We start from the raw sequence: 13,086 nt of genomic DNA on the forward strand, positions 1-13,086 counted from the left end.
TTCCCTAGAGCTGCCCTGTCCTGTAGAGTAGCCACTACTATATCCACCTATTTAAGTTTAAATTTTACTTAAAATGAACTAAAAAACTAAAAATTTAGTTCCTCAGTCCTATTAGCCACATTTCACGTGCTCAATAACCGCATGCGACCCGTTGCTACCGTGTTGGACAGACAGAACATTTCTATAGTCACGGAAAGTTTAGTTGAGGCTGTCCCAGAGGATACTCAGGCTGAATGCTTCTGTTGCTGTCTGGACTTACGCTAGCCATCGATAACATTTCGCAGATTAAACAACCTTTAGAAGTTATGAGAGGACTTTCTAATCACATCAGTGTCAGACTAAAGAAGGCTAGAAGTGAAGAGGAATTAAATAGGCCATAAAGAAGAAAGAGGAAATGATAACTAGAAAAAGAATGCCCACTGACCTTATCAAAGGATGAAAAAATGATTCAGGAATTCAGTGCTTCAGTAGAAGTACGATTTTACTATAACATTTGTCACACGTGGTTTGCCCTACATGCATCAATCTTCTGCTTACTTTCTGATGTCATAATTGGGTTTTGAGATGTTCTAGTAAATCAAACAAAAAGTATTTCTCAACATTGTGATGAAACTTAATCTCCCTTTTGTATACCACATGTTTAAAATACATATTTTCCTCTCAGCGGGATCAGCAAATGCTATGGAGATATTTGCAATTCTTGTTTACAGCTTTTGTATTTATCCTCATCTGGACCACCTGAATTCACAAGTAGTTTTCATGCTTACCAACATTTTAGCTACTTCTTCCTGTATAAAAATAAATTAGCATATATAATACATAACTTAGCATATGTATTATTTGTCCCAAAAAGTAAGAAAATAACTTGTGTATGCTTTCATTTAGGTCATTCTGTCCATTGAAGAAGGTTACAGACTTCCAGCTCCCATGGGCTGTCCAGCATCTCTACACCAGCTGATGCTCCATTGCTGGCAGAAGGAGAGAAATCACAGACCAAAATTTACTGACATTGTCAGCTTCCTTGACAAACTGATCCGCAATCCCAGTGCCCTTCACACCCTGGTGGAGGACATCCTTGTGTAAGATGCATAATGTTGATTTTTTCCCCCTTGACAATCATAATTTCTTTCAGGCCATAGATGAGACAAGACTAACAGAGAAGAGAAAGTTTGCCTTAATAACTATCTAGTTGTCGACCTTTTAGAAAATTGTGTATAAACTATATTGTATTTAACAGCCGATAAAGCAATTTATTAACATTTTAAATTGATTTTTTTTCAGAAGAAAACGAGATCTCTTTCCTTTTCTCCATACCTTATCGTTCTGAATTACTTTCTTTATACTTTTTCTGTGTGCATCTTTTGTTTTTATAAAATCCTTTCTGTAATTTCTGATCCTTCCTTACCTATGTAAGTAGAATATGAGCGTGTCCACAGCCCTTTAATTTTCTTGTCCATTCTATGTTCTGTCCCTGTATTTGAAATGGCAAGCAAGACAGGGGCAATTTGTGAATCAGCCAGTAGCAAGGATGTTTCCTGCTTAAATGATCACACCCAGCTGTTGTTACTTTCCATTCCTAAAACCAAAGAAAGACAGAGACAAGAAAATGAAGGCACTCATACACCATTTTATGAAAGTCAGTAGAGTTGCAGAGATCTACTCACCTCTCTCTGAAAAACAATAATAAGAAGGGAGAGAGTAGAAGTAAAAAATACTATCAACTAGTCTAAAAATATTACATTTAAAATATTATTAAAGTGAAAACATATTCCTTTATTTGGGCCAAACTGGACTTAAAAATAATCAAAAGCATTTCCAGAGCTCCCTTTCCTGATCAGAGCATGGCTAACAGGATACGCAGATGTTCAGCTTTAGGTCACAGGTGCAAGTCACGCAGGTCTTTAGTGCCAATAAGGCCAAAGGCTCTTAAAGGACTGATGAAAACAGGCCTCGGCTTAAGGCAGAGCACATAAGAGTTCACCTCTAAAGCACAAATTGGCAGCCTCAAAAGTGAAGCCACGCATGAAATGCCAAGATTAAACTATTACCCTAGCCCATCTTCCCTAAGGCAGTCCAACACAAAAAGCAGTAAAGCAGGGGTTGGTGGGGGAGGGAAATCTTGCTGGATTTGATCACAAAGGCAATGGGCAGCCATTGAATGTTTTTAAGCAAGAGAATGGCCTGATCACATTTGCATTTCTGAAAGGTCACTCTAAAGGATGATTTAGACTGAGGGTGCAAAACAAGGGACAAAACTGGAAACAAAGACAGTTAAATGTTTTCAGCAATCCAAGCTAGAAAAGATCAGGGTCTGACTTACAAAATGGAAATAAGCTTGGGGTCAGGAGCTAAGAAAATGGATTTATTATTAGGCACGGAAAATGAATTTGCCTTGGCCATTGATTGAATATGGAGGGAAGAGAAGAGAAAAGAATCGAGGATATCTGTCAAGTTTCTTTCTTAGACAAGCAGGATGATGGTATTACCTCTAAGAGAGGAAGAAGGACACATTTTTGAAATAGAAATGAGACCATTTCAAGCACGGTGAGTTGAAGATGCCTGTGGGGCATCTAAGTGGATGTCCTACAGGCAGTTATATTTATAGGTTGACCCTCAGGTGAAAAGATCTAGGCTAGTGATGTAGATTTGCAGATCATCAGCATATAAATTGTAGCTGACGCTTTAACTGAGTTAAGATAACCCTTGGAGAATATAAGAAATGCAAATTAACAGGAAAAGAATGGAACACCAAGATCTAAGAAATGAACTGAAGGACAGTACCCAAAAGAGACAGAGAAAGAAGAACAAGACAGGTAATGAGGGAAGCAGGGAAGGAGCTGTATCATAGAAGCCAAAAAGGGAGAGTTTCAAGGAGTGTCATGTAGGAGGCCCCACAAAGCTTCAGTAAAGTAAAAAGTAAAGTGTGTCCGTTGAATTTAGCAACAAGGTGCTAAAGTGTTCATAGGCAACTTGTGCGAGGGCATTTTCAGTAAAGTCGTGTAAGACAAACTGCAGTGGAGGGAGAGTGAACATGAGGTCAGAGAAAAGAGCAAAACAAAGTACCAAGTCTACTATTGTTTTTCCAAGAAGCCTGTCTCGGAAGAGAAAGAAGTAATTAGAGAAAATGTTTCTTAGTTTTTGTCTTTATATATTTTATTGAAGAGACAGGCATGCTTTAACCTTGAGGAGAAAGAGCTAATAGAAAGAGCTCACGGGATGTGTTTCCATTAAGGGGAGAGAACACTGGCATCTATAAAGCAAATCATTTCATCTGGGCTTCTTGTTATGGTAAAAGATTAACGGACCCCACAGCCTGTGCCCCTTATCAGAACTCTCTAACTCAGGGGTCCCCAATCCCCAGCCTACACACCAGTACTGGTCTTTGGCCTGTTAGGAACTGGGCCACACAGTAGGAGGTGAGCGGCAGGCGAGCAATCAAAGCTTCATCTGTATTTGCACTCCCTAGCGCTAGCATCACCGCCTCAGCTCCACCTCAGATCATTAGGCATTAGATTCTCATAGCAGCACTGGTCCCTGGTGCCAAAAAGGTTGGGGACCACTGCTCTAACTGTTCTATGGCTGAACAAGCAGGCAGGTAAGAGCCTTTTTTTTTTAATAAGAAAAGCAGATAAAATAGTTTCTTCCCTGCTTTTTCAAGATTATGAATGTCCATCATATTTGGAAAATACTGAAGAGTCTGAAATGAGAAAATACCAAAAAATCAAAGGGATCAAGAGGTAAAGTCAATATAAGAACTCATGTCTGAGGGCCAGAGGTTTCTGATTTAATGGGGTGTGCAGCAATCAGTAGACAGACTCTTGAATGGCAGGCTTCGTGACGGCACTGCCACACACAGGCCAGGAGTCGGGTGCTTAATGTAAAATTGGCAGTTTGATTCAATCCTCAAGTCTAATCTCTGGGAGACCAGATGGAAATTTTTGTGATTGATTTGCTATCTCTGTTTCTGACAAAGACAAGTGTGCTACTGCTTTTGCCCTTAATGTACTTTTGTTTGAGAAACAAAACTGGAGTTTTAAGGGTATCATGCCTGAAACTTTATCAGCGTTCTTATTTTCACACTAGCCTGAATGGGTTCCCCTTTTTCATACCCTTATTCCAATGCCACCTACTCACCCTGTCCCTGATCCTGGAGAACAGAGACCATTTAGGGAGAAGAGACATGGTAGCTTAAAGGACAGCAATATTACCTAAAGAATGCCTGGTTTGTTTTATGCTTATAAAACTATGACACAGCCCCGCCATCCCCCAAGTCCCAAAGCCCAGTCATTTGTTTCAGAGTGATAATGGATTAAGGAAACATGACAGAGTGTAGAATTCAGTCTTTCCTCCCATGTAGCTCTCAAACAGGTAGAGTCTAAGTGTATAACCCACAGAACTCATTAAACTCTCTGGCACTCTCCTTTTCTTACTATCCCCAAACTCTCAGGGTTCTCTCATAGTTTCACACTGACATAATTCTCTCATCCACTAGGTCCCAATGGTTTTTCTTCCACTCTAATTTTTTTTCTCAAGAATTCACCTGAGAAGTTTTTATCCTTTCTTTTGACAGAGTAGTAGAAGGGGAAGAAATTAAGGCAACAAAGGGAGATAAGGAAAGCTGGGAAACCCACAGCTTAATAATTTTATGCTAGCATATTAAGAATTTCATAACCTTATATCTGTAATCTTTCCTTGAAAAAGACAGAACATCCAATACAAATACAGTTGATGAGAGAAGGCATTTATTTTTTGGAACAGATGCTATTGTGCCTGACGCACTCCATGGGAGCATTCAGAGCTCTGTTCAGTTTCCAACCTTCTTGCTTTCTCTTCTACTCAAAAAGGTATATGGATATATAAGTAAACATAGCGATAAGTACAACCTTAAATCCAATTGATTGTAAAAAATAATTTTGCAAAAGTACCTTAATGATATAGGCAATCATCCTTCACAAATGTGAATTTCAAACTACCTTCACTTTCATTAATTCTACAATAATGTCTTATAACCTCCTTTCAAAGAATTATTCGTAGCTGTCATTTGGTCCATAGCCCTTGGGAGAAAAGGGCCAGCTTGTGGCCCAGGCTACATGGAATATGGCAGCAAAAGCAGTGCCTGGCCATGGCCTTTGAAAGACCTCTTGCTCCCTCTCCCCTGACCCTCAAAATCAATTCAATAGCTACTCTCAACCCCAAGGTAAGCATATTCCCATGGAGTCCAGGGTTACATCCAAGATTCGGTAGTTTAATAACACAAAGTGGACTTATGACTATATGGGTGTCCTTCCACCCAACCCTACCTTACCAGCCCCACCCATATTGTCCTACACATCTATTCTCCAACCTCTTCAATCCCCATCCCTGATGCCTCCACATGCTACAGCCTATTGAGTGCACTAGGTTGAGGCAGTCAACTGGCCAGTGTCTTTTTGGACAGTGCTGCAGTGTAACGGGAAAATAACACTTTCCTCCAATCCTTACTCCAGATTTCCAGAATGTCACTGTCAAAGGATTTTACAGATTATGGGCTCCTTGATAATATTAGCTAAAAAGTGGCATCCAAGGAAGGGCAGCAGTTAACCAGATAGACCAGTCTGTGATAGTCACCTGCCTCAAAAATTACGTTCTGCTCAGGCCTAGGCATTTAGGAATATCCTCACTACCCATGGTACCATAGTTAAGGATCTTGTAACATTCTAGCTTTTAGGAGCTGGAACCACTACTTTCCTTAGTACACATAAATCTATTGTTGAACTTTTAGGCACTTGGTTTCCAGTAACATGTGAATCACGAAGGTAGAGAAAAGTCCAAACCAGTATCTGCATTCAGAACCTCTGCTTTAGAGAACTGCGAATTAACATTATAAGACTAAATGGTACTGCCTCTCTCCATCCAGTTAATAAAGCAGTTAACCGTCTTCTGAGGGCAATAACTTTCAACAATTGGATATAAATTTTTCCATTCATTTTGAAAAGACCTTGCTCAATGCTACCTAGGCTATACATAATCAGCACTTGCTAAATTGTTTATATACCAATTCATGGACAACTTGTTTTGTTTGACTTCTGTAACTAATACTTTTAATGATGTTTTTCATAACAGAGAAATAACTGGTTGGACAAAACCAGTGTTTAATTGAGGGATTAGCAAAGCTTTGTGGAAAGAAGATAGAATGTTAAATATTAATCAAGAAGTGTGAAACTTCTACCCATTAGAAAATCTAAATTCAATTTACATGAACTGTTGGCACAAGATAATAATACTAATGTTAATACCAACACTAATGCTGATACAAATCCTAATGTACATTATCAACAATAGCTTTTATTGGCATTTGTTGAGAGCCTATACTATATGCCAGTCGTTGTCCTAGGCACTTTTATCTGTAAGGTCATTTAATCTTCACTATTATTATCTCCATCACTCAGATAAGGAAATGGAGACTTGAAGAGACAAGTAATTAGCAAGTAATTAGTAGATTAGGAATTTGAACAATGTCTACTGACTGCCAAGCCTTTGTTTTTTCCACTACACAGTACGCGATCACACAAAATGGCAAGATTTTTCCCAATAAAGCACTGTTTCAAAAATGTGATTATAGGAGAAGAGGATACATTTTTACATTTCCAGATATATTTTCTCTGGACCAGTCAGACTTTGTAGATGGAGTATAATAAAATCCCAAAAAGAATTTGTAGTGGAGCACAATCTATTATTTTATGTTCCGCTAAGCAAATACAAGGATGTAGAGTATATGCCCTCATTCGTGGGGATAAGTAGCAAATACGTAGTCCATATATTCTCCCAATATTCCCCTGCTATGCTCAGCCACTCGAAGAAAATTACTTGAAAAAAGAAAGTAGTAACTACAACAAAATAGAGCAATGAGGAAAATATGGCAGCAACATATTCCAGAATTATATCCTCAGGCATTTTGTAGATTGAATTTTTCCAGTATTGGCAAATATATGCTTTGCTTCTTTTCTTCGTTGTGGCAGACATTACTAATCACTATGCTTTTCCACTGAGCCCAAATGCCACCTTGGCATTCTTCTCAAGACCACATTTTGATGACCACTGCTAACGAATTGTAGTTGGCATGTGATATGAAGTCTATGAAGTCTATTTCTGTCCCTGTATTATTTCCTCACACACAAAAAAATAGGCTTACCTTGAGCTTCAGTAATCTATTACTCTGGCTATAGAGACCATGAACTGGAGACTCAACATTATGAGAGATTTTTAAACACTATTATTCCTATTCTGCATCTACTCCTCCTCATGTTCAAACACACCTATAATTTTAAATTTTGCTTCCTACTTTCCACCATTTATCAATCTTATTATGAGAATTAAATCATCATATCAATTAAAAAAAAGGGCCTGATGAGAATATAGTCAATAATATTATAATAACTATGTCTAAGGCCCGGTGTGTAGTAGACTAATTGGGGGGATCACTTTGTAAATGCTCAGCCACTTGAAGAACATTACATAAATGTCTAACCACTATGCTGTTCACCTGAAACTAATATAAAATAATATTGAATGTTAACTCTAATTAAAAAATTAAAAATTAAAAAAAAAAAACCTGAAGACTTTCTGAAAATAAAAGGCTGACAAAAAATAATTCATGCTCCCAATTTAACAATGTGGACAGTCAGATTTTTTAAAAATATATTTCCCCAAAGCGTAAAGAGTCACAAGATATTGTCATGATTCTATGGATTTTGTAACATTTTGAATTACGCTTTAAAATTTTGAAAGAATATCCAAATTCTTTCAATAATTTAAATTTAGACCTAATTGTAGAGAGGGTGATGTTTTCTCTTTTATCTGATTAAATAAATTCTTCCTTCAAAGTTTAGGTAGACAGTAGGTGTATTTGGAGATTATTTTATGGATTAACTAAATATTGTGGAGTGTAGTCCTTGAGTCATGAGATGAGAAACTCATGTAAAAGCAGTGATTTTTAATAAGGTGAATGCTGCTATTTTGGTTCTAAGTCCCTTAACACCTATAATTTTAAATTTTGCTTCCTACTTTCCACCATTTATCAATCTTATTATGAGAATTAAATCATCATATCAATAAAAAAAAAGGGCCTGATGAGAATATAGTCAATAATATTATAATAACTATGTCTAAGGCCCGGTGTGTAGTAGACTAATTGGGGGGATCACTTTGTAAATGCTCAGCCACTTGAAGAACATTACATAAATGTCTAACCACTATGCTGTTCACCTGAAACACTAATAAAATAATATTGAATGTTAACTCTAATTAAAAAATTAAAAATTAAAAAAAAAAAACCTGAAGACTTTCTGAAAATAAAAGGCTGACAAAAAATAATTCATGCTCCCAATTTAACAATGTGGACAGTCAGATTTTTTAAAAATATATTTCCCCAAAGCGTAAAGAGTCACAAGATATTGTCATGATTCTATGGATTTTGTAACATTTTGAATTACGCTTTAAAATTTTGAAAGAATATCCAAATTCTTTCAATAATTTAAATTTAGACCTAATTGTAGAGAGGGTGATGTTTTCTCTTTTATCTGATTAAATAAATTCTTCCTTCAAAGTTTAGGTAGACAGTAGGTGTATTTGGAGATTATTTTATGGATTAACTAAATATTGTGGAGTGTAGTCCTTGAGTCATGAGATGAGAAACTCATGTAAAAGCAGTGATTTTTAATAAGGTGAATGCTGCTATTTTGGTTCTAAGTCCCTTAACCCTGTGCTACCTTACCCCACCTATAACTACCTCTTCCCTGCCTCTGAAACCTATAAAGACAAAGATAAGCAAACATTTTCACAATACAAGGAATAAGTTAAATAAACAATATATTCACTAATAAACGCTTATATCAATAGGTGCTTGCTTTTCCATTTAATGGTATTAAGTGAAAATAGACTATTCAATATGAATCAACCATTCTCTCATGAACTAAACTTTTCTGTCAAGAATATTAAAGTCTAAATTATCCCTTATTTAATGAATTCCTATAATACTTTCAGCATTGTACCGAAGCCTACAGAAAATAAAAATTATGTGAGATCTGGTTCCTGCCATCAGGGAGTTTTAACTTACTCATTAAAAATTTTTTTTCTCTTATGGATTTTTCTCAAAGAAGTTATTCAACTGAAGCAAAAAGATACATGCTCTAAGAGTGCATAATCATCTATAAAAAAAAGTGTCATTAGCAATCTAAGAGTCTAATTTCAGGGAATTAATAATTATTAAGTATTAACATATAGGATATTATATACTCCTTTGAATAGCAGTTATGAAGGCTTTTGAAACATGCAAAATATTTATAAATATGTAAAAAAAGGGAATATAAAATAGAAACGAACTCTGTCCGTACAGTTCTGCTAACCATATATAAATGTAAGAGCTTGGGAAAAAAGAAGTGAGAGTGGTAAGGGGAGAAAAGCCTTCAAGCAGGCAATGGTTTCCTATTAGAACAAGATCTTACCTTGCAGTAGTGCTTCTCAGCCACTACTTTCTTGAATATTTTTTTAATAAATCTATTACTATTATATTTACATGATGAATATAAAATGTGGAAAACTTCTGCAGATAAGAATCTTTTTGCTTTTTTTTTTGGCATTCAATATTATTTTATACTAGTTTCAAGTGTGCTGCATAGTAATTAGGCATTTATATAATTTAAGAAATGAGCCCCCGATCAGTCTAGTACCCACCTGGCACTATACATAGTTATTACAATATTATTGACTATATTCCTTATGCTGTACTTCAAAAAACCTTCTTGCTTTTTAATGGCAGTTTTGATACTTACTGATAACCTATCTAAGAACTTTCTAAATTAACAGACTAGTACTACTGTGAATTCAGCTCATTAAAATAAAAACTTTTGGCGCCATCAGTACTATTCCTTTTTACATATTTAGATATATTGAAAGTATATATTTATTGCACCTTAAACTATATCATAACCTATTCTAGCTATACTCCAGCCTTCTCTTTCATTTAAATTGACTATAATTTATACCTGGAATTTCCTAATTCTACCCCTTCCTCATTTTTCTAAGGAAAGTAGTAGACCCTTGACCTTTTGTTCTACAATATGTACTTTTTTAAAATGTTAGCTGCAGGTTTTGCTGTAAAGACATTTCTCAGGTGGGGAGCTCCCACTAATCACAAAAGAGCAGAAATTTCTTGGTGCTCAGCAAATAGACTGAATTTATCATTACACATGGTTGATAAGAAAGGGCATTTATTGTTTATTAGGTAATATTCCAGAGAATTCATGTGAGGGTGATGGTACCCAACCTCAAAGTGAGAAAAAAGGCAGCATTTTTCAACTTAGTTATAAGATAAGGTGAAAGAAGAGTTATTGCACAGTGGCTGTGAACAATGAGGGAACCTTGACCTTACTAAATCAACTGCCAGAGCTGTCATACAAAGGCCAAAGAGTAACTAGGTTACTAAAGATGTGTGGAGAGAAAGGGGATTATTGTATTGAAACATTCTGGCAGCAAGTAGTGGATGCTTTTCAACAGAGAAATAGGCCATTTAAATCATTTAGAATACAGAATGTCCTTTCGTGACCTTTCTATACGAAGGACATAAAATTAGCAAATTACATTTCCACTCACCAATTATATGAAATTGTGAAAGCTCAAAAGTTGTTCCAGTGTGATCTCAGGAGAGAGAGAAGTGGAAGTCATCCGACTGTGTCTGTGCATCAAGAATGAAATAGGAATATGAAGGGAAAGTAACCGAAATACATTCATTTAATTTTGTTCGGTTTCAACAAACTTCTTTGACAAGTAATTAAAAGATATGAGAGCCACATTGTTTTAAAATAGGAAATTTAGTTTTCTAAGTATGTGGTTTTGTTAATATTAGTAAGCAAGAAGGGTATCCCAGCCATTTTGATATTTAAACTTAGTAAGTTACTACAACAATATTCTCTAATGTATGTCTATATGACCTGGTCAGATAATTTAGGAAAATGATACAGAAGCTATTATGAATCCCCTCATATATTCACACTGGACATTTGAATAGTGAAGATTCTGAAAATGCTATAATTAAAAACCCTGTATAACTCTCTTTTCTATGGAGACCTTTATTATTTTGTATTTATATATGAATTTTTATTTACATGACAATACTTACTAATATAAACACCTCTGGGAAATGAAGAAATATTGCAACAATTAAAGTATTTACTGGTAGATGCAATGATAGCTTTTCAACTTTTGGACATGACTAATCTTCATTTAGGGTCAAATCATGAATTATTCTTATATTAATTAGAATGAAACAGCCCACAATCAAATAGCAATTACAATTTAGAGTACAGGAGAAGAGAACGTGGCTTAATGGCCTCTAAAATAGGAATTGAGTAATGATAAAAAAGACATGAGTCATTGTTAAAAGTAACCAGATTCAATATGGACTACAATATTGTCAGGAGATACATGCATTTAGTTTATGCAAATTCCAATTGAATATGAAGAGCAAAAATTCCTGAATTTCCTTGTCATTTTTCTTTACCCCCACCCCCACCTTCAACTAGACCCGCAGTTTAGGAAAAGGTAAGTCAAATGTGGCAATCAAAGAAAAAACAAAAAAATGAATTCTAGATCTTTAGCAGGGACTCTGTCCTAATCAATCCCAAGGGGCACCTTTCAAAGTCTTTGGGAGTCAAACAATATACAACTTGTATGGCCATGTGTAACATCTCTAGCTTTGTGCTCCTAAAGACCCAGGTCTTGGTCATTTAGTTCAAATATGAATGGTATAAACATTATAATAAAAATTTTTAAGGGTAATTTTGATTGTTAGAGATTCTCTTTTGATTTTTACCTTATACACTGCTCTTAGAATCTAACTCCCACTCCCACAATTTTTAACAGAACAATACCAGAGTTACATAGTATGCATATGCCATTCTGTTCACAGTGGAGTTATTCTTATTTCATGTGGCTTAATCATATATGCTCACATAATATCAGTTTCTAGTTAAAGCCAAAATAGTTCAAATATGAATGGTAAAAACATTATAATGAAATATTCCAAATGAGAATGTTAAAATCTATGGCTCCAGTTAAGTCTCTATGAATTCTTTCATTCTTTAACTTATAAATAATTAAAAGCAAAGTAAATGAAAGTTGGAATAACCTTCGGTATTCTAATAAAAATAATTCAGTGGTTAACTTCTAATGGGAAAGCTTTCCATTTCTTAGGGAAAACTGATTTGACTCAAACATCAATCATTAAAAAAAATTAGTTTTATTATTTATTTATTTAGACTCTAAACCTAATAATTTTTAAAATGATATATTTGTTACCCTAAAAAACTAACAAGACACTTTTTACTATAAAAGTACTTTTACTATCAAATATTTTTAAAAACCATACAAAATATTGTTAAAATTAATTTCCATGTTAGTCTATAAGGAAAATAATACAGTTTGTTGCCAGATTGGCCTAATTAAACCATTCTGAGTTATTTTTATTATAATACCTAAAGTTAATTCATTTTATTCTGTCTGACTTTAACTTATACAAAACCATTGTGTATATATAGTATGTATATATATATTTATACACATACACATATGTATATGTGTATGTATGTATACACACATGCCTCTAGGCTTTCCAAAATAATACCTTTACACTATTTTTATATTAAAACTATAAAACTATCACCACCTGGAATGCCTTTGGCATCAGATTTAAGAAACAGAAATACAGATTTCTATATCATTTACATTAAAATCTATTAATGCTGGACTCCTTTTTCTTGTTAACACAAACTTGCGTTCATTTTGCTTTGTTTTGTGACCTATTAATACATGTGCTGTGGGCTAAATTACCCTATGCTTAGATGTATATAAGTCTTATTCATACAATTGAGCTCTATGACGGCAGAAATTATTTTTTAATAAATAATAAATTCTTGTTGAATGAGAATAAATAAATGCGGGCTTGATCAATGAACTCACCATTAAAAAAGAGGAAGGACTACCATAACAAATGTGGAAAAGGCAAAAGTCTTTTGGATTCAGTGGCAGGTCAGAAAGTGTAAAAGTGAACAG

At 35.0% G+C, this 13,086-nt stretch overlaps 1 protein-coding gene across 1 annotated transcript in view; it reads left to right on the plus strand.

Moving 5' to 3' along the window:
- EPHA6 (EPH receptor A6) overlaps positions 1 to 13,086 on the plus strand; it is an 809,212-nt gene that overhangs the window by 794,411 nt on the left and 1,715 nt on the right. The window contains 1 exon segment of the mRNA XM_006923412.1: positions 886 to 1,079. Coding sequence (XP_006923474.1) covers positions 886 to 1,079 — 194 coding nt within the window.

The sequence above is a fragment of the Pteropus alecto genome, unplaced genomic scaffold (assembly GCF_000325575.1).
Source record: "Pteropus alecto unplaced genomic scaffold, ASM32557v1 scaffold379, whole genome shotgun sequence".
NCBI classification, from domain to species: Eukaryota; Metazoa; Chordata; class Mammalia; order Chiroptera; family Pteropodidae; genus Pteropus; species Pteropus alecto.